The sequence below is a fragment of the Aulonocara stuartgranti genome, assembly GCF_965226115.1.
Source record: "Aulonocara stuartgranti genome assembly, chromosome: 7".
Lineage (NCBI taxonomy): Eukaryota > Metazoa > Chordata > Actinopteri > Cichliformes > Cichlidae > Aulonocara > Aulonocara stuartgranti.
The window spans coordinates 68,112,811-68,138,693 of NC_138945.1; the positions used below are offsets into that span (position 1 = coordinate 68,112,811).

A 25,883-nucleotide genomic window follows, 5' to 3' on the forward strand; every position below is an offset into this window, starting at 1 on the left:
TCCCCCTGACGCCATAAACCAGTGTTCCCATGTTCCGTCACCGTGAGACTCGTGCAATGAGTAATGCGTCTTTACCCGGTCTCTGCCTTCCGCAGCATGAAAACGCTAACATTTGGGCTGACCCTTGTTCGACAGTAAGTTCATCCGACGATAATATATGAAGTTCAGCACCACAGGGTTCCGAGGAGCGCGACTTGTACTTTGACAGACTTCAGTCTGTCGTGTTTGGAGGGGTTTTAAAACGTGTAGCAGTGACGGACTGTTTATTTCTATCGTGGTCTTAACCGGAGTTCACGGAGAGCGGCTTCTAAGCTGAAACGAGGAATATATGATAAGAATATATGATAAGACTGTGACTCTCCCAGCGGGTTTGTACCGTTTGTTTAGTCTGTGCGACGTTTCACGATGGCCACCAGGGGGCAGAATAAACGCGGAACAATAAAGGTTCATTCATGTACAAAAACAAAAAACGGATTTTTGTGGGTCAAAGGTAAAACCACTTACACACACCACATATTGTCCGAAGATACCATGAAAATAAAATCAAAATTAGCAGTGCAGACTCCAAATGTTTGTTGTCTTTGTAATTTATTTGCAGTTTGCGTGTCACTGGGGTTCAATCTGTAACTGAGAACTTGTGAATTTCTTTTTATCCTGACATTTGTTGATTTATGCATTTATTTTGGCCATTTTGATTAAGTGATTCAAAATAACTGAATCATCAAAAAGACGTGTTAGTAGCCAGTCGCCATTAAAAGTATAAGTACAGCTTTGGGCATACAGAACGTCATGGCTGTGAGCAACACGTAATAAAAGATTTGCATTCATGTGGTAACAGATGTGAAATCAAACGAGTGCCTGTTGAGCACCAAACTCTGTCAGTGTTATCTCCTGTCATTTATTTCCTACAGTGGGGAAACTCAGTACAACAAAGATGGTCTGCTGCAAGGTAAAGAATGATTCTAAATATTTGTTTCATTAGAATAAAATTACTTGTTTTGGGTAAAAAAAAAATAGAATAAGGGAGCTGCTTTATTCTAATTTCCCCTTTTCCTTCCACCCAGGCCAGGCTATAGACGCACCTTTGTCTGAGGCTGGGCTGCAGCAGGCAGAAGCTGCAGGGCGATACCTCGCCGATGTCAAGTTCACCAACGTGTTTGTTAGCAACATGCTGCGGGCAAAACAGGTAAACTATGAACCTTATACAACAGCAGTGTAAAAAAAGCGTCTGGCCTTTCAAAAGATCCAGTTTGATTGATTTATTTTATCTTGTGAGTCTGTGGATTTGTTTCTGTGTGTCATAAAAGTTCACAGGTGTGGAGATGAGATCTAAATGAAGGCTCAGTTAGAAGATAAATGCAGTCGGACCTTTGAACACTGAGCACTTATGTAATTCTGACTGAGTACTCGTGGCAGACTTATAAAAGCCACCCTCCTCCTCTCTGTAATCAGATTACATTTTGTTTTTGTTTTTCCATCCAGACCACCGAAACAATAATGAAGCACAACAGCAGCTGTTCCGCTCTAGAAATGGTGTGTGACCCTCTGCTTATAGAAAAGGCGAGTGACCTCAAAACTTACGAGAAAACTTATTGATCAGATGTTTACGTGCCAATGAATAAGTTGATCTTTCAGAGCTTTGGGATAGCTGAAGGGAGGCGGTTACAGGACGTCAAAGACATGGCCGAGGCGGCTGGTCAGACGTTTCCAGGCTTCACACCTCCGGGAGGAGAGACGCAGGAGCAGGTGAGGCTGAGGTTGTCTTATTGTAAAAGGAGAGAGTCTTGGTAAAATTCTGGATCACTGGTAATGAAAATAATATAAAAAATAAATAATATTCAGGCCTATTGCCAAGACTGAATTATTTACTTTCTTTTTATTCTTGGGAAACAACAAAATGCTAAAAACAAAAAGATGAAAAACACTCACAGTTCTATTGTTTTTCCACTCTTCATCTCAAAAACAGATGTGGCACTGGTGATAAACACGGGCCATAAAAGTCACCCTATTGATGTCAGGTCCTTGCATCCCTGCTGATTATCTGGTTTTCTGTTATTTATGTGACATTAATAACATCTGTAATCTTTTGAACCCGACCCCTGAACCATAGAGCGGCTCAACATACCCAGGGTATCTTTCTTTTATCTGGATACACGCTATCATCGGCAGTAAGGATAAGCGGTCACACAAAGCTGGCTGTCAACTCCTTTAGTTACCGAGGGTTTCCCACCCGCATTCACATGAAAGATGTGGTGTTGGCAGCATCTGACCAATCACAGCTATGCATAAGAATACCAGCAGTTGATCAGCTGATTTTACAAAGAGAATTATATAATAGCAAAAACATGAAGAAGTTAAACACAGCACAGCAGCGTGAGTGGAAGAGCACTTTAGTATTAATAGTGCTGAGTTAGTCATCAAAACATGGGAAAATATGATGGATTATAATCAACTGTTTGATTAAATAAATGTTTCATCCTTTCAGCTGCAGCCTTGGTTTGAAACGCACATTTGATATAAGGACAGCAAGTGGGATACAAATAGATGGGATCATGTGTTCATGCTTTAGTTGTAAAACTGTTTGCAGCCAACAGGAAAAAATAAGCTCTATCTAAGAATGTATATTTCGTACTGCTCAACAGGGAAATGCAAAGATATTAGATGCTGCTGAAAAACTTTAGACCCTCACAGTGATGCAAATAGAGAATCGATTGGTCAGCTGGTCAACCGGACCTGCTTTGGAGCAGGTTAGCATAGGTTAGCGTGGACATACAGAAAACCCAGGGTTAGCCCTGACGTTGCCCATATAATATGAAATCTTGCTTCTTAGCACAGGCCTCTGGTTTTATTTATTTATTTACTTCATGTTTGTGTGTTAATGTGGTTCCTGGTAACACATCGTGTATAAAGATCAGTCACAAAGGTGCATTTGAGTACTTGGTTCCAGCACGATATAGCCATAAAGTTTTACAGTTGTTTAGTTAAGATTAAAATGAAGTCTCGAGTTCGAAGTACTCACAGGTCACGAACTACAACATTTTGATTCCATCGCAGAATTGTCTGTAGATTATTTCTTTCCTGAGTTTCCTCGTATCTCTGTTTGCTCTCTTCTTCATCTTCAATCCATCCTCTAACGCTCATCCAGTTCAGGGCTGGAGCCTATTCTCTGGACAGGTCACCGGTCTGAGCAAAGACAGAGAGAGACACAGAACTGAGGCTGCAGTGCTAACCAGCTCACCGCCGTGCTGCCCAGTTCCTTTATATATTCCTTCAAATATGTTTCTGATGCAAAAGATCCCACTTAAGCTTTTTTTTCTAAAGTGGGATCTTTTGCACATATTACACTAAAATTAAATCTTTCCGCACACTCTGGATTGATACCAGGTATCTTGGTGTAATGTACACATACTTCCACTAGGTGGCAGGAAGCATTCACCTCCTAGCTCTATAAAGTTATGATTAGCATATCATTGTCTTCTTTGCATGACTGAATGTCTGAACTGAGTGTGTGTGTGTGTGTGTGTGTGTGTGTGTGTGTGTGTGTGTGTGTGTGTGTGTGTGTGTGAGAGAGAGAGAGAGGACAGGATGTGAGGAGGAGGGGTTGTTGGAGGGAAGGATGTTCTATTTCCAAGATACCTCGTCAGACTTCGTCCATTATGTTCTAGCTTGGACATGAACTCTGGTCAAATCCAGGACGTGACCAGCACATCGTGATGGTGACGCTGATCTTCAAATATAGATTTGACACAAGCACGGAGCACTCAAATCCTCTGCAAAAGGCCTGCTCCCTCCCTTTTTTAAACAAGTTGCAGGTTGTTGCATCAGAAAGATGTGCAGTTTTTATACCAAAGGACGTGACTATGAATAAAACGACCTTTAACCTTTATCCCTCAGCTCCGTAGGAAGCCTGGGTCTCATTCTACAGTATGTACAACAATAGAAGCAGGAGAACTTTTCATAACAGATTTTTGCTCTGCTCAGGTGAAGATGCGGTTCAAAGAGTTTCTGGAGAAAATGCTTCAGCAAATTGGGGCCGAACACTTCAGCGAGAGAGGGCAGGACGACTCGTCGTTACCTGCTCCGTCACAGACGACTCCTACTGAGGGGAAGGCCGACGATGGGGTCAAGGATATCCCCGTCCATGCTTTGGTGGTCACCCATGGGGCTTACATGTGCGTGGTGGTGCGCTACTTTGTGGAGGAATTGCACTGCCGCTTACCTCTGGGTTCTGATCAAGCACACGTGTTCTCTCTGAGTCCGAACACGGGCCTTTGTCGGTTTATAATAACCGTGAGGAAACAAGACGACGAGTTCATATTATCAGGGATCCGCTGTGTTTTTATCCACAGAGGGGACCACGTGAAACGCAGATCGTGACCTGTTACGTCCTTTTCTTAGGGTTCGTTTAAACAGTAATTAAAGCCTCGGATCGTTTGTGTTGCAGGAAATTTCGTCATCGCGTTGTTATTGTCTGGCTGTTCGTTGCTACATACGTGGGCGACTCTGTGGTTTAGCGAGGCCTCGTTTCTGAATTTCTCCTGTAGGGGTCCAGAAATCTGCACAAGAACTCGGAGTAGTGTTTACTCTTTGGAAATCAGTTCCTTTCCCATTGTTGTGAATTAACACTTGAGTCAACAAGGACGGACGAATGTTACGAGCCCATTAAACTGTGGAACGCGTGAACGGACTCTGTGTGGCTGTTTTTCAGTCCACACATTTATTTAGAGTAAAAGCTGCTGTTTCTTAGCTAAAGGAGTCTGTGGCGTGTGCGACTACTGAAATGCTTTACTGATGTAAAAATGTACGTTTGCACCTGTGATGGTTCTTTCCTGATAAAGTCGTTTCAATAAACTCAGCTGGTTGTTATTTATTCATCTTTTCATGTTGCGTACCTTTAATTTTCATTCCTGTAAGTGGGCTTCATTATTTAGGTCATTTTAGTTGTTTTTGTTCGGTTTTGCTGCCTTCATGAGAACTGTGTGACACTTATTGTCAGTAAGATTTTAAAAGAGTCTTTTAATCTTAAATCACTCAAATGCTTTCAGCTAACTGGGACTTCCACGTTTGCAGATCCCGTTTATTTTCGTTTGACAGGCATCTTAGAGGAGGAGGACGTAATCTGACAATAATGCACATGAGAAATGTCTCAGCCGTGCGTTTGAAAATGACTCATCTTCTGCTTAAAACAAGAAGCAAAAGATGTTCCAGATACTTACAATTTATTTTATTAACATCAGAAATGATACACCAACCAATATATATAAATAATAAAACAGTAGGCGAGCAAGGACGTCATTAAAACAGCTCAATAAATAAATACGTTTGTATTGCTGTGACTGTTGGTGTCCAGCACCTGATACATTTTTGACATTTTTATGGAAGCTGCATACAGGAGATATTTTTTCCCAGTCACAACAGCATCATTCGTCTTTTTGTTGTTCTTGTTGCTGTTTTTCAGCAACACTTCAAGAGTTGTTGGATGATTTAAACAATTATTTGAACAAATATTGACATATCTGACCCAGAGGTTCAAATTCTCCTCACCAAAGAGGTTAAAGGACAGCAGCAAACTGGACCAAACTTATGTCGAGTGTTCCCAGACCATTATCTTCAAACAGGAGACCTGCACGAGCCCCTGTGATGTAACTTGGTTTATGAGTACATACAAAAGGGTTAGCTCCATAAAAACTCCAGGAAGGTCAGTATCTCCCCACCCAGCAAAGCATGACTTTACAAGTGCAAAGGCACCGTTTGAGTTCATTAGAAACGTGATCTTCCTTTTTTGGGACGGTGCAAACTCCTCAGACGACCAGCAGATTCAAAGCCGCTCACTGTTACTGTCAGGCAGCACTGACATGCTGCCCACCCTGTGAGAAGCTCACACACCATGCATCAGACACCGAGACATAACCTGCTTACGTGTAGATATATGCATATATAAATAGCATAGATGTGTTTTAATATTTTGAAAAAGACAATCCACTAATTCTAGTTGTGGACCTGAAGCAGACACTGTTTTACTGTCCAACCATTTCACATCCCAACAAACAAAAACAGACACCTGCATGTGCATCACTGAAGCAACGGCTGTTATCTGTGTCCAATAAACTTTTGCTTTGGAACCGACTTCAGCCTCGACGACTGTGCAGAGTTTAGATGTCAGTTTGGCCTCTAATCAACAGGTCTTTTCAGACCTTTTCAACCAGGTCTAGAAATAAGGGACTAAGGTTTCTATGGCTCTTAATGGTCAGCCAGATTTATCCCGGGAAATATCTTCTATGGATGAGTGATGCTGCGCGACTTAGGCTTGGTCTGCAATGTTAGTCTTCACAGGGCTTCCAGGCGCGTTGGGCTGTAAGACAGACAGGGGGTCGTCGCAGGAGGCGATGGTCTCTTTAGACACAGCGCCTGTCTGAGCCTGTTCAGGCCGAACGTGATCTGCATCTCTGAGATCTTTTCCAGAACGTGAGGGATTTGCTTCTGTTCGTAAAGGATCAGAGGGGTTCACCTCTTCGCTCCTTCTCTGTCTTTTAACCGAGGGATTCAAGAGCCTCTTCAGCGGGGCTAAGTAGTGTTCAGGCGGCTCGCCATGTGCCACTCGCAGATGACCTCCTTGTAGTCTGAGCAGCCTTCTCCCGCTTGTAGAGTAAAACACATGATGGTGGCTTACTAAATCTAACCAAATGTCCTGGAAGAGACAGTCTTCTCTGTCCCTTTGCCTCTGTTTGGTAGAAAGAAAATGTTTATGGTCTGTTTTTGGCACTTTGTGACTTCATTCAAACTAAGAACATCTAAAACAATACTCACAGATATGTACAGCTTTCCCTTAAAGTCCATGCAGATGAAATGTTTTCTTCTCAAATCAAATATTGACACAAAGTTGCTGGAAGCTGTTCTCACAGGCAAAGTGACTGAAAAAAAAAGCACATTTTCTATTAACAAATGTAACAAGAAAAATTATTTGATTAACAATATTCTGCTTTTAAATTTGAAAATATATTTTGAAGTTTATAAATGTACAGAATTAATCTCAAACTTTCTTTTTTGTTTTGTTTGGTTCAGTTTTTCTCTGATTTTCCTGAACTTCCTTTCAGATCCAAAGCTGATATTTACCCTCTTCAAAATCAAGTAAGCAAAGTCGGTCATACTTAACATTTTCCTTTATTATTGCAGAGGATTGTCTGTATAAGCGGTTCCAGTTGTGTGTTTATATGCAGACTTACCCAGAAAGCCGCTGTAAATGCTGTGTCTCATTGATCCATTCAGCACAGAGTAGAAGCGTCCCATACCGGCAGATGGATCTGCATTTGTTGCCGCGTTCAATCGACCCTGCTGATGTTGAGCTAGTTGTTCTGAATCCTGGAGCCTTGGCCTACAATCCACTGGTACAGACACATGTCCAGCAATCAGGATGACTAAGAAGGAAGCCAGTTGCATGATCGATGGCAATTAAAGGCCTTCTAAAAGCACGAATGTTCAGGATGGTATGTGGTCCGCTACTGGAGGAGGAGAAAGTCCAACGGGTCTATTTAAACAGAGGGTCAATAAACTGGCTAACTCATTTACCAAAATGACTCCAAGCTTGGCTGCAGCAGTTAAGGGTTGCCTAGATGCAATTGAAGTAAGCTGTATGGAAACACGATGCATCACACATGCATAAAAAACAGTTTTCTCCCCTACGTGGAAGTAAAATTTCTCATGTGTTCAAGTTTAACTAACAAAATCTAGCACAGAGCTTAAAGTCTAGAGATAAGAAAGTGCAGAAGAAGAAATGACTGACGGTCATTCTTTGACATTAATGACGGGTTTTCACAATTTTTGCTCATATTTCTTGTTACTTGACCTCACGTGTTGTTAGAAATGTAACATTTATGAAAGCGTTATATAAAGATCAATTAGATTCGTCTAAAATTGGTCGTTTCTTAATGACTGGCCCTCTGTTGCGTCACAGTATCAGGCTAAATGATTTATCCTGTGCTTATTATTAAACTGCACACACTTCCGCTGCTCTCGTTATCTTTTACAAGAGTTCCCGCCCTGTAATTATTCCTGGAAAGCCTGGCCTCGTTCTTATTCATGTCTATTTAAAATGGAAAAAAACTTTCAAACTCAAACATCAAAGGAAGATTACATTTGAATACTAATGTAATGTTTATTGAAAATTGTGCAGATGATCTGCGATTATATGGCATATATTTATAGCAGAAGCTATATAAACTAGCAGTATGTCACATATTCATGAGGAAAATGAAGATTCATGTTACTGTATGGCCTTTAATGAAATCACACACTATTCAAACTGATGCTAGTGTTTGTTTTTGCTTATATTGTAATTGGAGAAAAATGATATTTTTTCAGATTAAAATTTAAATGAGATCAACATAAAGGGCTGCTGTATTCTTGACCCATTTTCTTTGCAACTACGCTTCCACACCTGCAAAAAACCAAAAACATACATAGTGTGCCTTCCTCTTCACCAGGAGGGGGCGCTACATACTGACTCATGAAAAAGACTTTGGCTGCAGGTTCAACATTTGCGCTGGTACTCGGATTTTCTCGGATTTTCTGGTCTTTGCCGTCATTCCTGTCATGCGCGTGTGAAGTAACTTAGACACAATAAAATAAAAGATTCGCAACAGATTTTACAAAAACGTATTTTATTATCGTCTCAGGAATACAGTTGACTGCTGTGCACAGCACATACGTACAAAAATAAAAGGAAAACCATTTGCAATATATTATTTTACTTACTCATCATCATATTTTTCAGAAACAAATGATTGGAGAAGTCTGTTGTTTCAAACTAATTTACAATCATTTCAATAATCGGAACTAAGGCAGAAGGTGAGGTATATGTTAAAAAAGAGGGGGTGGACTCGGAGGAAGTACTCTCCTTTCAGTGCAGGAATAGAAAAGTGAGAGAGAAACACAAAGGCTGCCGGTGGCACACCGGGAGTCTGATCCCAGAGCCGCCCGCAGGCCTCCGGTTCCCTACGAACCGACACGTTTTGAAACCAGCTGAACAGATATATAATGAGCGCAATGGCAAAACCCAGACCTGGATCCGGATCCTTAATCAAAGGGGTAAGACAAACCTAGTCCGTTCAGAACACTACATGCATAATGAGGACTTGAGGAAGTAAAGGTTAAGGACCTTTTCTCCGTTACTGCGGTATCATACAACCTTTTATGCCTCTGAACAGCAACATGCAAAAGTCGTACAATTGCGACAGTAAATGTTTCCTTAGTCTTAGAAAGTAAAAACCAAGCTTAGTTGGTGTGTGCACAATATCGATTTCAACAGAAAGCATCATGTTGGAGGAACTGCTGTGGCGTTCCTGTTCCTGCAGTGCTGACAGTGTCTCTCAGGGCCGTACAGAAACTACTCGTCATCAAAACCACGTGCTTTTATTCTTTCGCGTCAGCTAACTGCTTCTGCGCTCCATTAAAAACGCACCTTTTATATATTTTGGATAAATTAGCAAAAATAGCTCTCTGACCTTTTCCTCATGTGGTCAGCCAAGAGAAAAAGCTACATGTGATCATTGCTTCGATGGCTGATCGCTCATAATGACAAATAAGATGCTCAAGGCAAAATCCCCCACAGACACTTATAAGTGGTGTATTCAGATACACACATGACATCCTGGGCATTTCAAGTTGCTCTCTTGGATCACAGTATTCAGAAATAAGCATCCCCTCTCCTGGAAGCGTTTGATTCTTTTTCACGAGGCCTTTTGCTACATAGCTGTTGTACAGTCAGCGCTTTTCTGCTGCACGCATCCCTCAACTCACTGGCTTTGCTTCCAGTCGCTCTCATCTTTGTCCTCTCCGTTACTACCGTGCGTCAGTTTGCACGGCTGGACAATGCCTCGTCATTCCCGACTTAAGGTAAATTGATCATCGCTACAGTCGTTCTGGCTGAAACAGAACAGGACAGGAGTGTGCTCAGTCGGACACATGCATACGTGCTTACGCACACATTCGTCTCTGCTACTAGACAGAAGCTGGAGCTTAAAGGGCGCATAAACCATTGCTCACAGACATTCTGTCAGTGTTTAAAAGGGCATGAGGTAAAATATGATAACATATCTACAAGTGCCTCGCTACTTCCTTTTAATCATATTTCACCGAGCTGGCCTTATACTCGTAGCATAATGAAGGTCAAAGCCAGCTTGATAGCACCTCCTTCCAGCATTTAAAATACTTGAGAAGTTGCGAAAATCATTAGTACTTTCATTGCACATTACAAGAGAACTGTCGTTGTTTTCATCAGGAAAATGGCCTAACAGGTTTTAAACTTTAGAAAGCAAAAATGACGTGGCTGAAACGCAGCTACACGAATAACACAGAGGGCAAATCGCCCACGCCTCTGACCTTTGCGCAAAAATGGCTCAGATGCACAGGATTCTCAGGTCCCTGCGATGACCGTCCAGTCTAAGATTAACTAACAGGAGACCCACGAGTCTGCCACGCAGGTATTTCACCCGATATTATCCACATGTTCGTCAACTTAAACACTCAGTGATTCCTCTGTCCATCTTAGCTATCGTTTGCTTTGTTTGCTTCTTGTGCCCTCTCGTTTCTACTATGGAAAATTACAGTATTAGAAAGAGGAGCATGAGAGGTTGTTAAATTCAAGTATGATATGCTGTATATGCAAAGCCTGAATGTACATCACTAACGTAACCCTTTGGTTCAGCTCATATTCGGCGCTCTCCTGTGAGACTCAGTGACCAATCTGAAGAATGCATAAAAACTCTGTCATAAACGATCCGCTTTATCTAAATATCAAAAACGGAGACACCGTAAGGATCGTTTGCAAATCCCAGGATCTTGAACTGAGAGTAAATGTCGCTTTTCACTCGATTTATTTCGAGTTAAAGCAGCAGACCGTGCCTGCTCTGTAATTTTACTCAGCATGCTGCTTTAACCAACTTCATCGTCACATAAACTTTGCAGTGTAGAGTAAGAGGCCTGATGCAACAGACGGCACCGACTTGAACCGGGGGAAATGTACAGTAGGCAGAGATGGAGGGTATTTTGCGTCATAGTGTTAGGTCTATGATATTCTGTCCCTCCGCCATGTAAAGGAAGAAAACAGGCAAATCCGCATACATGATGAAAGCCAATGCATAAACATTCACATTTTCAGTTTGGACTGATGATCCGGCTACAAAAACTGTTCAAACGAACCCCGGGATTGTCAAAGCTCCCTTGGAGGTGATGGCGACTCCAAATCCAGCTTTCCTTTTTAACAAGAGGCTCCACTGGGTCCTGTGCAGCGTAGAGTCTCGCTTACTAAATTGATCTAATTATGGAAAGAAAATAAAGTGAAAAAACTTCTGGCCCTCTAGGAATTGGGCTAAAGCCCCCCCAGTGGTGTCTGAGGGAGTGATGACTTGCGTATCATTCCTATTTCTGACTTGAGCACCACATTTCTCGCATGCAAGGGTAAGGGGGGGCCGCAAGAAGGAATTCAAGGCACCGCCACCTCATGACAAAGCAAGAAGAAAACAACCGTTATTTTTTCAAGTGCTCTAGTTGCCCTGACCGTGACAGAGACACGCAAATGCAACGGGTGGGAAATGTCTATAGTCCTTGATAGATGACGACGACAACAACAAAAACAAACAAAAAAAACCTTAGAAGTAAACAGGCATTCTTCTGTGTAAAAATTTCATGCACACATTTTCTACATCCTTGGGACACGGTGCTTTGAGGTAATAACAAATCCATTTGAAAAAGATGAGCTGTCATCCACCGACAGGACAAAAACTCAACCAATTCCAGCAAGCACCCATAAAACCAGAGGGGACAAACGACGCCTCTCCGTGCCCTTCATATCATAAAAGGATGAAAATCACAAAAGCAGCAAAGAATGGCATTTTTGATCATTTCTAATACAAAGTAAACTACCCAAATATACATATAAAGTTTGAATAAATACTATCAGATATAACTGTGTTTCTTTATTTTATAGTCCATTTTTGTCTTTTTTGTGTTTGTATGTAGTATACGGTATTTATGTTACCTGGGAGATAATCCACATGTGCAAATACGTTTGTTATTGCCACTTTTTGCTCGTCATATTCGGGGTAGGAAGTGCGTTACAGTCATGGCAGTTGTGGCCTTGTTGCCCCTCTTCACGCGGCCATGCTTGCTGAGTGCGATGTAGGATCCTCTGTAAACCAGAGACTCGTAGGCGTTGTAATTGTTCGCGAGCAAGCTCTCCTTGAACTTGCATTCGTCGTGGAAGACTGTCTGGAGGCGACAAAGAGACAGGACAGAGACACAAGTTTGAAGCTTAAATAAGACTGTGAGCAATGAACAGTAATAAAAACAGTGAAATCTCACTGTTGTGGGTTTTAAAGAATCATTTTTTCAGTTGTTTGTGTTACTTCGCTGCAATGCTGTGCACTCAAAAAATGATTTTTGGATTTACTTTAAACAGTTATGTCAAATCCAATTCAATTTTATTTATACAGCTCCAAATCACAACAACAGTCGCCTCAAGGCGCTTTATACTGTAAGGTAGGCCCTACAACAATGAACTATGACCCCCTATGAGCAGCACTTTGGCGACAGTGGGAAGGAAAAACTCCCTTTTAACAGGAAGAAACCTCCGGCACAACCAGGCTCAGGGAGGGGCTGCTTCCACCTGACTGTGTTTAGTAACTATAAAGAATTAAACGTGTTTTACTCCAAAATGCTGTCCTGACTAAATGAAAAGCCACTGCAGCTCTGTGGAACCACCCAGCGGAGCTTTTTTAATGTCAGCCGGTAACTTGAAAACTCAATAAGTCATTGAAGGTTTCAGGTTTTTATTATTACCCATACTAGGCCTTGCTCCTACTTTCTGCTATCAATCTGATCTAACTCCAAATCTTGCAAGTATTGCTTTCTGAGATGCAATATTTCAGACCTAAAACCTCCAGCAAATATTCTCAAATAAATAAAATAAGAACAATTTTGGAGACAAAACTGCTCGTCTTTGAATATCTGACACTGTGAAATATCTGACCCTTCTCTGCTGTGCTGAGCTGGCTATGCATGACTTGCACAGTGTGCAACTGTCACACTCGCCATCAGAGACCATGTGGCCTAATTCAGTCTCTTATCAGATCATCACCATGCTCTCAAGCTAACGCTTCATCACTCATGACCAGATAAGTGATTCACATTCTGTCTGTCAAATATGTTTTCCACAATCACATTCATGTGTCAGCAGGGCTCCACTAAACATAATGTTCCTTCCCGCACCACTCGGAGCTAATAACTGTCATCAATGTGCTTAAAAGCAAACCGATCACGTCAGCTCAAACAAGCACGTGTTTCCTGAGCAGATGAGGAGTTCAGTGACGAACTAAATAAAAGGAATGTAAACTGTGCTCTAGCTACCATCACATTGGGAATGTGAGGTCATTGGGCAATAATAAGATGCACAAGCTTGAAACTCTGATTAAGACCCAGAGTACTCCAGTTATCCAAGTCAAGCAATGGAGGAGATGATGGAGTTGCAAAACACTAAAAGGAAGAATTATAAAGCATCTGATGAGGTCCTCAGGCAATAAAATGCTCAACCTCAGAGAATCAGAGGATATAAAATATATCAAATACAAGACTTGAGCTGACAGCTATCAATAAAAACCCTGATGAAACTCAGAGGTTTCCATGTGTCACCTTGCTTGCCATGTTGAAAGAAAACCTGCTCTACCTCAAGGCATCTTCAGCGCCTTTAAAACACTGAGTCATTTTGTTTTATTGGATCCTGAATCCATATTTTCAAAAGACCACAAAGGCTGTTGAGGAGAACAAGCAAACAAAGTCATGAGTAATAACTGCCAGGAAACTCTTAAGAACAGATTGTCTTTTGTAGAATTAAATGTTTAACAAGAGAAATAAAGTGAACATGTTTGAAGGGCAGGATTATGGAGGCCTGTGGAAGGTGCTGCCCATGTGCCTCTCAACATGTGTGTGCTGCGCCATTTGCCATTAAAATCGATTTTCAACTGTGCTGACAGGTTTCTTGTCACCAGGGGGGTTTCCCTCCTCCTCTTGCTCTCTTTCTCTCTGACCCACACACACACACACACACACACACACACGGTACAGCCCTGTGATCTAAATCCCTCATCTGTTAACCTCATCATTATTTACCCATCGGCCAACAGGCCTCGCACACTTGCTTTAAATATAGCTTTAGAAATTCCTGATGAAACTGAAATATAGGTTTCGCAGGCCGTAGCGTGCAGCTCCCCTGCAGCCACATAAGGCAAGAGTCTCTTTCCAATTTATGACAGGCAAACAGAAAAAAGGCGGATCGAGCTCCAAGTGCGTCCTGATTTCAGGATCCAATTAACCAACAGTGCTGAACAATAAACGAAATACTGTGCATACCTACCGTTCCGTATAACCTCCCACGGCTGTTCATTGCGACAAACAGCTCACTCTTCACTCCATATAGGCTCACCACTCCTCTCTCCACCGTCGAGATCTCTATTAGACCTGATACATGACAAAGATGCGTTACGTTAGAGTGAGCAGTGAGGTACATACCAAAGGAGCATCCTGGCTAAGTGCGTGCGTTTTGCCACTGTAGCATTGTGCTTTCTCTGCGTCTATGGGTGTAACCTTGCAGGTTGCTGCGCAGCATGCCGAGCCTTTGTTCTGCATCTTTCACCCCATCTTCCATTTGCATCCAGGCGCATTAATTTAGCGCATTGTGGTTATCGCAATAATAGCTGTCCTAATTGCACGGCGTGCACGGCTATTGGTCTCCCGGACCGCCCTCAGAGGGCTGCGTAAAAATAAGTTGTGTCTAAAAGCGTCCATACATTCGTGACATGGTTGAGCTGGAGGAGGAGGGGGAGGAAGAGGGGTTTTCAGTACTGATGGATACGTGCTTTAACAGATTTGTCTTTGCCGTGGAAGAAATTCAGTTCTCTCCCCGACTCGGATGAGACGCGATCATGCAAATGAATAGAGGGGATAGACTAGCCTGCTCATCGCAGATCCATGCTTATTGACCGTCTCTCTTTTATGTCTATTGCATTACATTGGTGGAGATATAACTCACTGTACTGGTTTTCATTATGTACACCGTTTATCCTGCCGTCGGGGAGGATCTGAAGGTGAAACCCGATGCCCACGTTGCAGTAGAGCCTCCGCACTCTTTTGATGCCCAGCAGATAGTCACTCTCCCAATTCAGCTCCGGTTTCTCTCCGGAGATCCCGAGCACAGAGCGCGAGAAGAGGGTCTCCCATCGTTTCTCCAGTAAAGTTGCATTTGTCCTGCTGCTCGGTAAAGGGTACGCTGACACGATCCCCAGCAGAAAGCCCAGGAGAACCACTGCGGTCAGCGTCCAGTGCGGCGTGCCGGCCTCGCAGGACATACTGACGAGGAGCCTTTGCGCAACGGCCATCCGGTTTACCTTCGGGCCACGTGGTCAAAATTAATGACCCTAAAAATACCGCTCTTCTTGTTTTGCTTCCTTCGGCATGCTGACTGAGGGTTATTTTTGGAGCACAGATCAGTGCTTTGGGCATGAAACGCAAGCCCCGGTGCAGACGAGGAGAGGAGACGGGAGAGTGCGCGGCAGAGCTGGAGGTGATGGTGATGGTGATGTTGGTGGTGGTGGTGGTGATTACCATGTTTTGCAGCTCCCCCGCGCCCCTCTCTCTCACACACACACTCACTCTCTCTCTCCCTTTTCTGACAGCCTCTCTCTCTCGGTAAGAGTTCAGAATATTGCGCTCACCAAAAACCCTTCAACCTCGCCAAGACTATCGCATCCCTAGATGACATCATGCTGACTTCACCCGCAGGGTTATTGCAAAGGCAGAAAAAACAGCAGGTCTGTGGAGATGTGAGGGGGATAGCTGCTGTTTCTGCCTAACTGGAAGAGAAGAAAGCTTATTGGCGTTCCGCGGTATGGGACGCGACGGGCACTCGGGCTGCTCCCAAATTGGGTCGGTGGTCATATGTCTACCCGATCGCTTCCTTATTTAGAAGGAAGGTGTAAAAACAGGCCCACTTGTCACCGGAGAGCAATGACAGGGCTCTTGTGCTGGTCGCTCTTCTTTCCTGCCACGTTTAAGACTTTTCCCCAGCAAATCTAGGCTTTTTTAAGCCTAAACTGAAATGTCAGCTGGGCCAGAGAGCCAGCGGGGAGCTCGCACCAATCAACGGCAAAGATCAAGGTTCAAGCCTTCAGTGCAGGCTAGCATCCGCCCCCCTGACCTTGAACAAGACACTGAGCGCCTCTGAACTCAACAGCACGACCGGGTAACGGAGGCCCAACGTGTCATTTTAATCATGTCAGGTTTTTCCACGTATACCCTAAGCCGTGCATTTCTCACGGCGCATTCGTGAGAACTACGAGGAGCACTGGAGAGGCCCGTCACGAAACGGCGCACATTGTCGGCGTGCCATTCCGTGTAACATGAAAGCCTGTCGTCTTTTCCATGTAATGGATAATGCCACCAACAGTATGCCCATGCGTCAGTGAGCCCAACGCAGCTGCGCACCAACAGCTCTCTCGCACACATCAGTTCCCCAAGATTTCCAAAGGATGGCACCATTTCCAAGTTCATTTGAAGCGCTCATGTAGAGTCTTTAAGCTTCGGCTTTGGCAGAATTGTGGACGCTGTAAACGGCTCATTTAAATAAATGATCCAGAACTTGTTTCAGATTTAATTAAAGAAACGCTTCTGACCTCTGTCATGTAATGTTTGATTTTTAAACACTGTCGCATGAAGGACCAAAGACACCACCTCATTGAAAACGCAGATCTTTTATTTTGTATAAAATCTATTTGGTAACTGCACATTTATACACAGCCTGACAGGTGTACAGTGAAAATGATATAAACTCTGAAATAAGTAGCTGAAGTCATGTGATAAAACAGAAAATCAAAAACAACTTCTGGCCTTAAATCACTAAGTCACTTTGTTTTAATACAAGGAGAACATCTCCACTCATCCAGTTACAGACAACTGCAGTTAACGGAAACTGTTTATTGACCACTGATGAGACGTATGACCCGACGAATCACTGCTGACAAAGGACACGATTTCTTAAATGAACCATGAAAACAGAAAAAGAAACTCAAACCATGTCGCTTGTGTAAAGGGCTTAACAGACCTCAGCAACGAGCTCTGCAGTGTCCCCAAAGCCAACAGAGGGGGTGAAATGGGTAATATTAAAATAAATTACAGCTTTATGAATGCTTCTATAACACATCTATACAAATAATTTATTTTCACAGAAAGAGCCTTCACCCCTGCACCTGTGACAGATGCCGAAAAAAAAAGTCCAATAGTTTTAATACATGCTATATTGTAATAGAAGCATAATAAATAAATACATATGTACAAAACATGTTTGGAAAATGTACAGGCACTTGTAAAACAACCTTTCAGTTAATGCTAGACATGGAGGATAAGTCGATTGCTTGGCAGTAATGTCAACATGACAAATTCTCTGGTCTTCCATGCAGGAAATAGGATCCTTCTGTTGTACCAACCGAACAGTTTGTGTAGGATCAGAAAAGAAGGACTCAACACAAATTCTCAGCAAGAACTGACACAAACATGGATTCTTCATCATTTGGCCAAGATGATGCTCCGTGATGTAAAGCATTATTCAGGCTACTCTTTCCTCTTGCTGTCGGTGCAGCAAGAGAAGAAACAAAAAACTGCATTTGAGTCATACCAACTATTACTCTCACACTTACTCATGACTTCTTGCAATCTGTCCTCCATGTTATGCATACATACAAACACGCACGGCCTCCATCGCCCTTGCTTGCATGATTTTCAGTAACCAAATGTTGACATGCACTGCATAACTTTTTGGGAGATGTTTTCCAGAACGGTTGCTATGACGTGGGCATCCATAAGACATCACTCTGCGTGTTTACCGTTCACGTCTGGGATTATATAACAAGCCCATCTGGATGTCCTAGATTGTCATTTAAAAAAAAAAAAAAAAAACTTAAACGGGGCTTAGGCAACGGGGAAAGTGTGTTATTATTACTCGACAGGATAAGCAGTCCACTAGTCTAGATTACCTCTCTTGATTATCTACACAAAGGACATTTGATGCGATATTCCCATTCAGCTGAACAGCCTAATTGCTAAATCATCACAGTCAGAAACTTCACTTCAGCACGTTGCATAACAAATTCCCATAGGGATTATACAGTAAAAATGTATGCAAATATTCGCAGTAAACAGCACTAAAAGATGGCACTAGACGAGGAAGGGAGGGATAAGAGGAGACTCAGAGTATAGCTCACTGACTGCTGAAAGAAAAAAAGGTCTCCTAATAAGGCTTTGGGCCAGAACAGGCCTTGGCATTGCCGCTCCAAATCTTTGGAAATATACAGCAGGAATGAAACACCCTGACGGTGCACGCGATTGCCGTCTACCACTGGTACAAAATTTCCCATAGGTGTTAAATAAGGATGAGATGCTGTGACTGAAGAAAATGAGTCACATTTTCACCTTTCGGTGACTCCCACATGCCATCGTCCTCCTGGACGTGACCAATCCCAGGAGGAGAAATGGATACTGATGGCCCAACAGAACTACCACATCCCCATATGTACCCCACCCACGTATGGAGTTAGTTTACTTATGGTGGAGACTAGACAAGTGTAATGACGAAAGCACATTTGACAGAAAAAAGGTCGATTATAAAGTAGAAAGATGATGACATTTAGCAGGAAGGGACGGTCTAATAAGAGATCATACAGAGTTGGCAAGACCATCTCTGGAGGCTCTCAAATTAATGAATAAAGTAGCATATTTCTGAAGAAACCAATTTGTCTGTTCTGCCATCTTGCATTAGATTGACTCCCCCCCACGCTCACCTAATTTAATTTTAAATGTCATTATGTAAGATGACCATTATGGAAAATGCCTTAGTGACAGTGAAGACGAGTGAGCAAAGACAAAAACCGACTGCACTGTGTAAAACCGTAGCTTAAGATAATTAAAAAATACGATTCAGAAAAGTTAGTTGGTGTATTCGAGGTTGACGGGTTGTACAGTAAATCTGTTTGAAGGTACCTGAGGAAAAAGGTGGACAGAAATTATGCCGTGACAGTTTTAAAGAGACACGTCTGTTGAATTCAATAGGTTTCAGTACACACTGTACCTCATCGGACCTGAGCAGGTGGTGACTCTTCTGGTAGCAGATAATTCCTGCTATAACACGGCAAACGGCTCCTGACTTTATCTTCGGTAAGCCAGTTTCACACGCCACACGCTAACAGATATACCTTAATGCAGAGTGTCGCTGAAAGCAAAAAAATGTTACTAGCAAAAGGCTTTCTGGGAACAGTAGTGCAGCGAGTACCACTCGTGGAACCTGAAGGGTTGATTATTGGCGATCCCATCACTCAGTTTCTGAGGTCCTTTTGGTCAAAGACAATCTGACTGGCCAGGTAGATGGCGACAGCTCCAAAGATGGCAGAGCAAGCGATATAGGCAGTGACGGACTGAGCAAACTGAACAATCATGCCCATGAAGAGGGTGGGGAAAACCTGAGAGAGGAGAAAGGTGCTGTCTAAGATGGCAAAGTCCAAGCCCACACCGCGTTTCTCAAAGCCCGACTCGGCTTCGTCCTGCTCGGGGGCGTTGGCGCTGTGAGACGAACCGTTTTGGCTTTGCGGGCCGGGGTAGTACTCGTAACTGTCCTGGCTGAACAAGGCGTGCCTGTAAGGAGGCCCCGTTTGGTGGTTCAGTCCACCCTCCTCTTCCACAGGAGTCAAATACACAGAGTCCCGCATGGCTGTTACACCGTTTTTATGTCTGCTTTTGGTTATTCTTTTTGGCATGTAGACCTGAAATGAGAAAGGAATCATTGACTGTAATCATCTAAAACATGTCTTTGAATATCCAGTTCTTACTTCTATACTTACCTCTATCTCCTTGTGGTAATGGCAGGTGAGTGTGTAAGGGAGGGTCTGCAGTGTCGCGTATGCATAGCCAGTGAGAGCTGCCATTACAGTGACCAAGACGACGCTTTTGGACAGGCAGATGACCAAAGCGGAGACTGTGAAGCTCACCATGCTGCTCAGGTAAACCCACCGGGATCCCAAATGCCGAACCAAACGACTCATAACCAGAGAGAAAAAGGTTGAGGTAGCACACTGCAGGAACAGGCCCATGCTGCCCATACGGATTCCTGAAAGAAACAACAGCGTCCAGAAAGTATAAGAACGAGCAAAACGAGTGAAGGACGATAAAAGATGGATTTATGTCATCAGCTGCAGTCGAATATTCTGCACTGACTCCTTCTAGAAAGCATTCTAGTGAAAAAAAGTGCCTTGGAGTGACGTTTGCTGAACTCTGCAGCACGGACACCTAGTTTGGTCTGACTAATCGTTACACAGCATCAAGTTTAGAATAATGCTGAAAAGAGACACACACAGGCTGACCCAAGGCATGGGCTGTTTGGAGGGGGTGTCACAGGCTGACCAACAGCAAATCTTACTCACTATTGTCAAAGTTCCTGAATCCTTCCTTAGTTATGCTGCAATAGGTGCAAGCTGCTGGGGGGTTCTGGGTGTTTCTTCTTCACTCACTATGTGTTAATAGTAGTGCTGTCAGTGTTAATCTCGTTAAAATGACGTTAACACCATAACAATTCAATTTTATTTATACAGCACAAAATCACAACAACAGTCGCCTCAAGGCACTTTATATTGTACAGTAGATCGTACAATAATAGATACAGAGAAAACCAACAATCATGACCCCGAATGAGCAAGCACTTTGGCGACAGTGGGAAGGAAAAACTCCCTTTTAACAGGAAGAAACCTTCGAAAGAACCAGGCTCGGGGAGGGGCGGGGCCATCTGCTCTGATTGGTTGGGGTGAGAGAAGGAAGACAGGATAAAGACATGCTGTGGAAGAGAGCCAGAGGTTAATAACAAGTATGATTCAATGCAGAGAGGTCTGTTAATACATAGTGAGTGAGGAAGGTGACTGGAAAGGAAAAACTCAATGCATCATGGGAATCCCCCGGCAGCCTACGTCTATTGCAGCATAACTAAGGGAGGATTCAGGGTCACCTGGTCCAGCCCTAACTATATGCTTTAGCAAAAAGGAAAGTTTGAAGCCTAATCTTGAAAGTAGAGATAGTGTCTGTCTCCTGAATCCAAACTGGAAGCTGGTTCCACAGAAGAGGGGCCTGAAAACTGAAGGCTCTGCCTCCCATTCTACTTTTAAATACTCTAGGAACAACAAGTAGGCCTGCAGAGCGAGAGCGAAGTGCTCTAATAGGGTGATATGGTCCTACTGGTGTTGGCCAGAGGGGCCGATGGCGCGATATGGCAGCCTCGCTTCTGTCAGTCTGCCCCAGGGCAGCTGTGGCTACAACTGTAGCTGCCTCCACCAGTGTATGAATGTGAGAGTGAATGAATAGTGGTATTGTAAAGCGCTATATAAATCCAATCCATTATTATTATTATTATTATTATTATTATTACTACAAGTAGGGCTGGGCCATATCATACCGTTCACGGTAATACCGGTATAATGTTGGGCAACGATAAGAAAATGAAATATTGTGATAAAATATGGGTAAAATGTGCAGTGCCTTTGTTTTCATACGCACATGGCGGTGACGCAGAATGAGAAGCGCGAGAGCGGATCGTTGAATTTTTCTGAAAGTCGACAGAGCCCCTTATAACCCCGTGTGCCTTATGTATGAACTCTGGTTGTGTTTACTGACCTGGAAACGATTTTATGTGCACGGCGCTCGAAAATCTGTCAAATGTTTCAGTGCGACTTTGCTGAGCTACGAAGCCGCACCGCTTGATGCATTGTGGGAGCATTACGGCTATCGTAGGCGGAGCCTTGCGGAGTGATACGTACTGTGCTTCAACATGATATTACCGTACTGTGTGTGTATAACCTCTTTTTAAGTGTTGTGGATATTATACATGGTTATGCTGAGGATATGTCGGCCAGTTTCCACTGGAAACGCCTTTTGGTTAAACTGTCAGCGAGGAATTTGCACTGTTACATTTTTATATAACATTAATGCACATAAAAAACAGTTGCTTGTTTAAGTGAAAATACATTGATGGGTTTTTTTTTGCACTAATAAAGTTGTGGAGTCGTAAAGTATTTTGTCTCGTGTTAATTATATCGTCAGTTATATCGTTATCACAAATTTTCAAATGTATATGGTGATAAATATTTTTGGCCATATCGCCCTGCTCTAACTACAAGGTCATTAAGAGGAGATGGGGCCTGATTATTTAAGACCTTGTATGTGAGGAGCAGGATTTTGAATTCTGGATTTAACAGGAAGCCAAAACAGGAGAAATCTGCTCTCTCTTTCTAGTCCCTGTCAGGACTCTTGCTGCAGCATTTTGGATCAGCTGAAGGCTTTTCAGGGAGTTTTTAGGACTTCCTGATAATAATGAATTACAGTAGTCCAGCCTGGAAGTAATAAATGCATGAACTAGTTTTTCAGCGTCACTCTGAGACAGGATATTTCTAATTTTAGAGATGTTGCACAAATGGAAGAACGCAGTCTTACATATTTGTTTAATATGTGTGTTGAAGGACATGTCCTGGTCAAAAATGACTCCAAGGTTCCTCACAGTGTTACTGGAGGCCAAGGTAATGCCATCCAGAGTAAGAACGTGGTTAGAGACCATATTTCTAAGCTTTTCAGGGCCGAGTACAATAACCTCAGTTTGATCTGAATGAAGAAGCAGAAAGTTAGCGGCCATCCAGGTCTTTATGTCTTTAAGACATTCCTGCAGTTTAACTCATTGGTGTGTGTTATCTGGCTTCATGGACAGATAGAGCTGGGTGTCATCTGCATAGCAGTGTAAATGTATGCTATGTCTTCTAATGATGCTGCCTAAGGGAAGCATGTAGAATGTAAACAGAATTGGTCCTAGCACTGAACCCTGTGGAACTCCATAATTAACCTCAGTGTGTGAAGAGGACTCTCCATTTACATGCACAAACTGGAGTCTATTAGATAGATATGATACAAACCACTGCAGTGCAGTACCTGTAATACCTACAGCATGTTCTAATCGCTCTAATAGGATATTATGGTCGACAGTATCGAACGCTGCACTAAGGCCTAGCAGGACAAGCACAGAGATGAGTCCACTGTCAGAGGCCATAAGAAGATCATTTGTAACCTTCACTAAAGCCGTTTCTGTGCTGTGATGAGCTCTGAAACCTGACTGAAACTCTTCAAATAAACCATTCCTCTGCAGATGATCTGTTAGCTGTTTGACATCTACTCTTTCAAGGATGTTTGATATACCATACCACCTTTATTTATAAAGCACTTTAACATAAAACCAGAGTTCACAAAGTGCTGTACATGCTAAAAGCATAAGTAAAGAAAATTAAAATGAGATAAGATAAAAGAAATAACTAAAAAACTAAAATAAATTGAAACATGTCAAAACAAATTGAGTCAACCCCTCTAATCAATGCCAAAGGCTTCAGCAAATAAATATGTTTTAAGAAGACTTTTAAATTCAGAGAGAGAAAAGGCCTGCCTAACATGCAAGGGCAGATCATTCCACAACTTTGGAGCAACTACAGCAAAAGCACGATCACCTTTAGATTTATAGTTAGTTTTTGGTACCTTAAGGAGCTGCTGATTGGCGGACCTAAGGGAACGGGGAGGTGTACGGTATATGGTTGTAGTAGCTCCGAGAGGTAGGGGGGGCCAGGCCATTAAGAGATTTAAAAGCAAATAAGAGAATTTTAAAAACAATCCTAAAATATACAGGTAGCAGTGGAGTGAAATTAAAATTGGGGTAATGTGCTCAAACTTTTTTGTTCCAGTTAAAAGACGTGCTGCAGCATTTTGCACAACCTGCAGGCGCCTAATGGACGCATCACTAACCCCAAAATAAAGTGCGTTACAATAATCCAGCCTAGAAGTAACAAAGGCATGGATTACTGTCTCAAAATGCTGTTTCGATAAGATAGGCTTTATTTTGGCTAATTCCCTCAAATGAAAAAAGCTAGATCTTACAACAGCTCTGACCTGGCTTTCAAGTTTAAGATTTGCCTCTATTTTAACTCCCAGATTAGTGATGACTGGTTTAACATACTGTGCCAGTGAACCAAGATCTATAATAGTGGCCTCAGAAGCGCCACCAAAAACCATCACTTCTGTTTTCTGTTCATTAAAATGTAAAACGTTCAAAGCCATCCAGGCCCTTATATCATCAAGGCATCTGAGCAGCGGGTCTACTGAGAAGCCATTTATCTTTTTAAGTGGGAAATAAATCTGGGAGTCATCGGCGTATGAAAGGAAGGCAAATCTCTGTTAGCAAGTTAGCGCGGATTGCCCCGTGCATGGGGCTGCATGGGACTAATGCATTAACGACCTAACCGCGCTAACGCATCAACGCCGTGCAGCCACACGGCGGGGACAATTCGTGCTAACTCGCTAACGGAGATTTGCCGCATTAAGATCCAGTCATCCACCCATTCACACACACACACATTCACACACTGGTGATGGCAGCTACATTGCAGCCACAGCCACCCTGGGGCGCACTGACAGAGGCGAGGCTGCCGGACACTGGCGCCACCGGGCCCTCTGACCACCACCAGTAGGCAACGGGTGAAGTGTCTTGTCCAAGGACACAACGACCGAGACTGTCCAAGCCGGGGCTCGAACCGGCAACCTTCCGATTACCTTACCTTACCTTCCGATGAGGCGACTGTTGTTGTGATTTGGCGCGGTATAAATAAAACTGAATTGAATTTAAATAATGTTAACAATAAGTGGAAATTTTTAACAATGTGATGCATCTAAAACCAGAGAGACAAGTCTTGATATTACAGGTCACAGTAGACAGTTTTTCAAAAGCAGTATATAATGATTAGAAACACTGTAAATATAATTTTCTAATAATAGCATTGCCCATTTAATTTCATCCTCTCGCTTTCAAAATATTAAAATGAAAACATTTCCATCTTTATAAAGATTCTCAGAATTGTTTAGTAATGAGATTTGCTGCCCAGAAAAAGGAAAGAAGGGCAAAAACAGTCAGTGGTAAGACTTTATTTTAAAAAGGACTTGCTTTTTATGTTCCCAGTTTGTCCTTCCAAGTTTCTCATGCTTAACCCTTTAAGACCTACCATAGAACCAAGTCCGCCAGAGCTTATATTATATTTTTACATGCTGTGGAGCCATTTTTGGGAGCATTTCAAGTTGATGTACATCAATACAACCATTATAGCCCAGATTTTAATACCGTAATATGTATGCATTAAGTGCATAGTAATTACATAAACTACAAAAAAATTGAAAATCGTTTTTGTTTTTTTAACATATATTTCTAGTTAGAGAAATTTAAGAGGCTTATCCCTCAAAACTGTAAATACAAAAAAGTTGCACAAAATAGTTTCCCACCACAGGAAATTTATTTTGAGTGTCTTATTTTTGAAATACACCAATTTTTATATACTGCAGGAAAAACGAAAATAAATATTATACTGCAAATTTGCAAAAAAACAGCATGTGCATCAAAATAAACTATTTCCAGCAGTGCAATATGAGTCCTCAGCATCCCAGAAACGACACAGAAAGTCATAAAGTCAAAGATAACTTTTAAAAACACCAGTATAGGCTCATGAGGCCCTGATGGTAAAAAACTACATTTCCGCAAAATGACGTCACTTCCGGTTTTGGCCAGGACATGGCAGACATGCGATGGTTCGCCATGTCCTGGCGGAAGTGTAGGAAGTGTTACAAACAGCTGATCGGATCGGCAAAGCGTGTTTCTGGAATATTATGTTTTTGTTGCTGCAAGTGCTTTTTATGCAGTTTTTGCAAAGCTATATGTGGAAGGAAACTGTGACTTA

The 25,883-nt window shown here is 42.6% G+C and overlaps 4 protein-coding genes across 12 annotated transcripts in view; 1 reads left to right on the forward strand and 3 right to left on the reverse strand.

The window, feature by feature from the left end:
* On the forward strand, nt 1-4,855 carry tigara (TP53 induced glycolysis regulatory phosphatase a). The gene is made up of 6 exons (XM_082538582.1): nt 1-134; nt 912-949; nt 1,065-1,186; nt 1,483-1,560; nt 1,636-1,746; nt 3,982-4,855. Exons 1-6 carry the CDS (start codon nt 64-66, stop codon nt 4,375-4,377), a joined length of 816 nt encoding a protein of 271 aa, XP_082394708.1. The 5' UTR covers nt 1-63; the 3' UTR covers nt 4,378-4,855.
* A 724-nt stretch (nt 4,856-5,579) lies between these two features.
* Nucleotides 5,580-8,215, reverse strand: LOC309709796 (fibroblast growth factor 23-like). The gene is made up of 3 exons (XM_082538623.1): nt 7,224-8,215; nt 6,808-6,911; nt 5,580-6,721 (listed from the first exon to the last, which is right to left on the reverse strand). The coding sequence occupies exons 1-3, from the start codon at nt 7,435-7,437 to the stop codon at nt 6,302-6,304; spliced, it is 738 nt and encodes a 245-aa protein (XP_082394749.1). The 5' UTR covers nt 7,438-8,215; the 3' UTR covers nt 5,580-6,301.
* Nucleotides 8,216-8,656: 441 nt separating this feature from the next.
* LOC309710744 (fibroblast growth factor 6-like) lies at nt 8,657-15,992 on the reverse strand. Of its 3 annotated transcripts, XR_014277790.1 has the most exons (4): nt 15,080-15,992; nt 14,405-14,508; nt 12,035-12,264; nt 11,280-11,311 (listed from the first exon to the last, which is right to left on the reverse strand). XR_014277790.1 is itself a non-coding variant. In XM_082540487.1 (3 exons), exons 1-3 carry the CDS (start codon nt 15,423-15,425, stop codon nt 12,088-12,090), a joined length of 627 nt encoding a protein of 208 aa, XP_082396613.1. In that variant the 5' UTR covers nt 15,426-15,992; the 3' UTR covers nt 8,657-12,087. The 3 variants fall into 3 exon arrangements, 2 of the variants coding, with proteins under 2 accessions (XP_082396613.1, XP_082396612.1); XM_082540487.1 differs by having other exon boundaries at nt 8,657-12,264; XM_082540486.1 differs by having other exon boundaries at nt 8,657-12,264; nt 14,401-14,508.
* A 785-nt stretch (nt 15,993-16,777) lies between these two features.
* LOC309710509 (solute carrier family 45 member 3) overlaps nt 16,778-25,883 on the reverse strand; it is a 48,045-nt gene continuing 38,939 nt past the window's right edge. For all 7 annotated transcript variants that reach the window (XM_082540046.1, XM_082540040.1, XM_082540043.1 and 4 more), the window contains 2 exons: nt 19,932-20,197; nt 16,778-19,853 (listed from right to left, as the gene is read on the reverse strand). In XM_082540046.1, coding sequence (XP_082396172.1) covers nt 19,410-19,853; nt 19,932-20,197 — 710 coding nt within the window. In that variant the 3' untranslated portion in view covers nt 16,778-19,409. The remainder of the gene's footprint in view (nt 19,854-19,931; nt 20,198-25,883) is intronic.

What these genes read in the sequence shown, in the direction of transcription:
- tigara (XM_082538582.1), top strand. Translation starts at nt 64, where the DNA reads ATGCGTCTTTACCCGGTCTCTGCCTTCCGCAGCATGAAAACGCTAACA. An exon ending in GGGCTGACCCTTGTTCGACA is followed by an intron (nt 135 to 911) that starts GTAAGTTCATCC and finishes TATTTCCTACAG; the next exon opens with TGGGGAAACTCAGTACAACA. An exon ending in ACCCTCTGCTTATAGAAAAG is followed by an intron (nt 1,561 to 1,635) that starts GCGAGTGACCTC and finishes TTGATCTTTCAG; the next exon opens with AGCTTTGGGATAGCTGAAGG.
- LOC309709796 (XM_082538623.1), bottom strand. Translation starts at nt 7,437, where the DNA reads ATGCAACTGGCTTCCTTCTTAGTCATCCTGATTGCTGGACATGTGTCT. An exon ending in CATTTACAGCGGCTTTCTGG is followed by an intron (nt 6,912 to 7,223) that starts GTAAGTCTGCAT and finishes TTTTTTTTTCAG; the next exon opens with TCACTTTGCCTGTGAGAACA. An exon ending in AGGGAAAGCTGTACATATCT is followed by an intron (nt 6,722 to 6,807) that starts GTGAGTATTGTT and finishes TCTACCAAACAG; the next exon opens with AGGCAAAGGGACAGAGAAGA.
- LOC309710744 (XM_082540486.1), bottom strand. Translation starts at nt 15,425, where the DNA reads ATGGCCGTTGCGCAAAGGCTCCTCGTCAGTATGTCCTGCGAGGCCGGC. An exon ending in ACATAATGAAAACCAGTACA is followed by an intron (nt 14,509 to 15,079) that starts GTGAGTTATATC and finishes GTCATGTATCAG; the next exon opens with GTCTAATAGAGATCTCGACG. An exon ending in GAGGTTATACGGAACGGTAG is followed by an intron (nt 12,265 to 14,400) that starts GTATGCACAGTA and finishes TGTCGCCTCCAG; the next exon opens with ACAGTCTTCCACGACGAATG.